At 41.0% G+C, this 2,498-nt stretch overlaps 1 protein-coding gene across 5 annotated transcripts in view; it reads left to right on the forward strand.

The window, feature by feature from the left end:
• Positions 1 to 2,498, forward strand: part of CCDC30 (coiled-coil domain containing 30) — a 62,405-nt gene that overhangs the window by 15,908 nt on the left and 43,999 nt on the right. For all 5 annotated transcript variants that reach the window (XR_001362073.1, XR_001362074.1, XM_014539546.1 and 2 more), the window contains exon 7: positions 1,697 to 1,828. Coding sequence is in view for 3 of the 5 variants with exons in the window: in XM_014539546.1 (XP_014395032.1) it covers positions 1,697 to 1,828 (132 nt within the window). In the remaining 2 variants the exon portion in view is untranslated. The remainder of the gene's footprint in view (positions 1 to 1,696; positions 1,829 to 2,498) is intronic.

The raw sequence follows: 2,498 nt of genomic DNA on the forward strand, positions 1-2,498 counted from the left end.
TCTCTCTCTCTCTCTCTCTCTCTCTCTCTCTCTCTCTCTCTCTCCATCCCAGCAACTGAATGGTGGAATGACCGTAACAACTGGTCACTATGATGTGATGCAGCACTGCGGTGACCAAATGGCCTTATCTGGGCCACAATTGGCCCCCCAACTTCCCAAGGCCCCTCCCCCAGGCTGGCCCCACCCCCGATTGACCCTCCCTACCCTGATCACGGGCAGGGCTGGCAGGTCAACCACTTGCAGCCCTTCCCCTCAGCTGCTCCCCCCCACCCCAATCGGGGCCAGGCTGGCCAGACCCCACCCATGCACAAATCTGTGCACTGGGCCTCTAGTGTATTTATATTAGTAATAATAGGGTGACTGTTTCCCCAAGCTGAGTTCTAACACTAGCCAAGAACAGCCCGTTAAGAAGCAGGTATTTATTATGGTGGTCATAGTGTCAGGGACTTGGGTCTCCCTTTAAGCACTTGTCCTGCCATCTTGGAAAGGTCTAGCTGGAGACATAACCAGCCTGTTTTTGGAAAAGAGACCTGAAAGTGAGTTCATGGAAGTTTGGATTACCACTTTAGAGGATGGTGACAATCTGTTTGCCGGGTGGGTGGAAGCTAATGCATTGGTTCAAATCCCATCCTCCCGACCTATGCGAGTTTTCCATGAAATAAGGTAGGAAATGGAGATCACTTGCCCGCTTCCTGTGTTTTTGTTTTGGTGGCCGCTCCTTACCTTCTCTCCTTTTTGCCCAATGCCTTCCCCATCAAGATTCTCCTCCCTCTCTGATTTCAAGGCTTTGGGAATATCACGTAGCTCCTCTCCTAAAGTAAATTTACTAGTATATCACCTATTCCCTTCATAGAGCACCACAGACTGACTCTCAGGCCCCAGCCATCCACCAGACAAATACTGCATATTCATGTCATCAAAGTAGAAATTATTAAGAATCTACATCTAACTAAAGTATTTTCTCTCATGGAAAAAATATCAGAGAATTAGAGGAAACCTTAGTTGATTAAGTCACTGCATATACATTATGAAGTACGGCAGCATACTTTGTAGTTATTAACACAATTTGAATCTCAGTTTTACCACTTGCAGACTAGGTGAATTTAAACAGGTCACTTAAGTTCTCTGAGCCTCAGTTTCAATAACCCTACTTCATGGGTAGTCACAAGATTAAAGGTAAATCGTGCAGCTGCAGTGTTCTGTAAGAGACAACTTTTAAAAAAGATACATTTAGAAACAGGTACTATAACTAATGCAGGAATTGCTGCAGAATTTACCTCTATATAAGCCTTGCATAAAGCAGAAATGAGTCTCAAAACCCAGGCTTTCAACCTGTGAATGATGGAAATTACAAATACTCAAAAAAAAGAATGCTCAGTTTAATTAACTAATTTAAATAACCTTTATTTTAACTACTAAGAAAGGAGCCTGCTGCCAGAGGATAGGTTGAAATACAGGGGTGGGCAAAAGTAGATTTAGAGTTGTTCAAATGGAAAAAGACATGCAGGTTATGATTATTACGGTAACTTTATTAACTCTGTTTTACATACTCACAACTGTATACCTACTTTTGCCCATTCCCTGTATTTAAGACCAATTTGGCAGGATCATTTCAGAGATTCCTTTTTAGATATATTAAACTTTTTATGGGCAAAGTCTTATTTTATTCTACTAAATATCTTCCTTTCTTCATCAGGATTTGCAAAAATCAAAGTCAGAACTTACATATCTTTATAATGAAATTCACAGTTTTCCAGGGACAACAGAAGACCATTTGTTAATAGCATATAACCTGCTCCAAAGAGAAAATTCTGATTTAGAAACAAAGGTGAGACTGAATTATGAAGTATTTAAATGTTCAATGTATGACATATCTTTTATGAGAATAAGATAAAAGGAAGTTAATTTTCAGAAAGAGATGGCTTGGAAATTGGAGTTTCTTTTATTATTATAAAATCTCTCTCTCTTTCTCTTATTAAAAAAAATCAAAAAACTGTTTTTAAATAATTACAGACTTACAGAAAAGTTGCAAAAATAGTACAAAGAATTGCCATATACATTCATTTCTCGAAATGTTAATATGGTACCATGTTGCTTTATCATTCTCTCTTTTTCTGCACACATACACACACTTTATTTTCTGAACACTTCAAGAATAAGTTGGAGTCATAGTTAATACTCCTTTACCACTAAATATTTCCATGTATGTTTGCTAAGAAAATTATCTCTTTGTCATAGTAGACCTCAAAATCAAGAAATCAACCTTAATATAGTATACTAGAGGCCCAGGGCACAAAATTTGTGCACGGGGGGCGGGGGGGCCTCAGCCTAGCCTGCACCCTCTCCAATTCAGGACCCCTCGGGGGATGTCTGACTGCCGGTTTAGGCCCAATCCCTGGGAGCGGGTCTAAACCGGCAGTCGGATATCCCTCTCACAATCCTGGACCGCTGGCTCCTAATCGCTCACCTGCCTGCCTGCCTGGTCGCCCCTAACTGCC

Source organism: Myotis brandtii, unplaced genomic scaffold (genome assembly GCF_000412655.1).
Source record: "Myotis brandtii unplaced genomic scaffold, ASM41265v1 scaffold220, whole genome shotgun sequence".
NCBI lineage: Eukaryota > Metazoa > Chordata > Mammalia > Chiroptera > Vespertilionidae > Myotis > Myotis brandtii.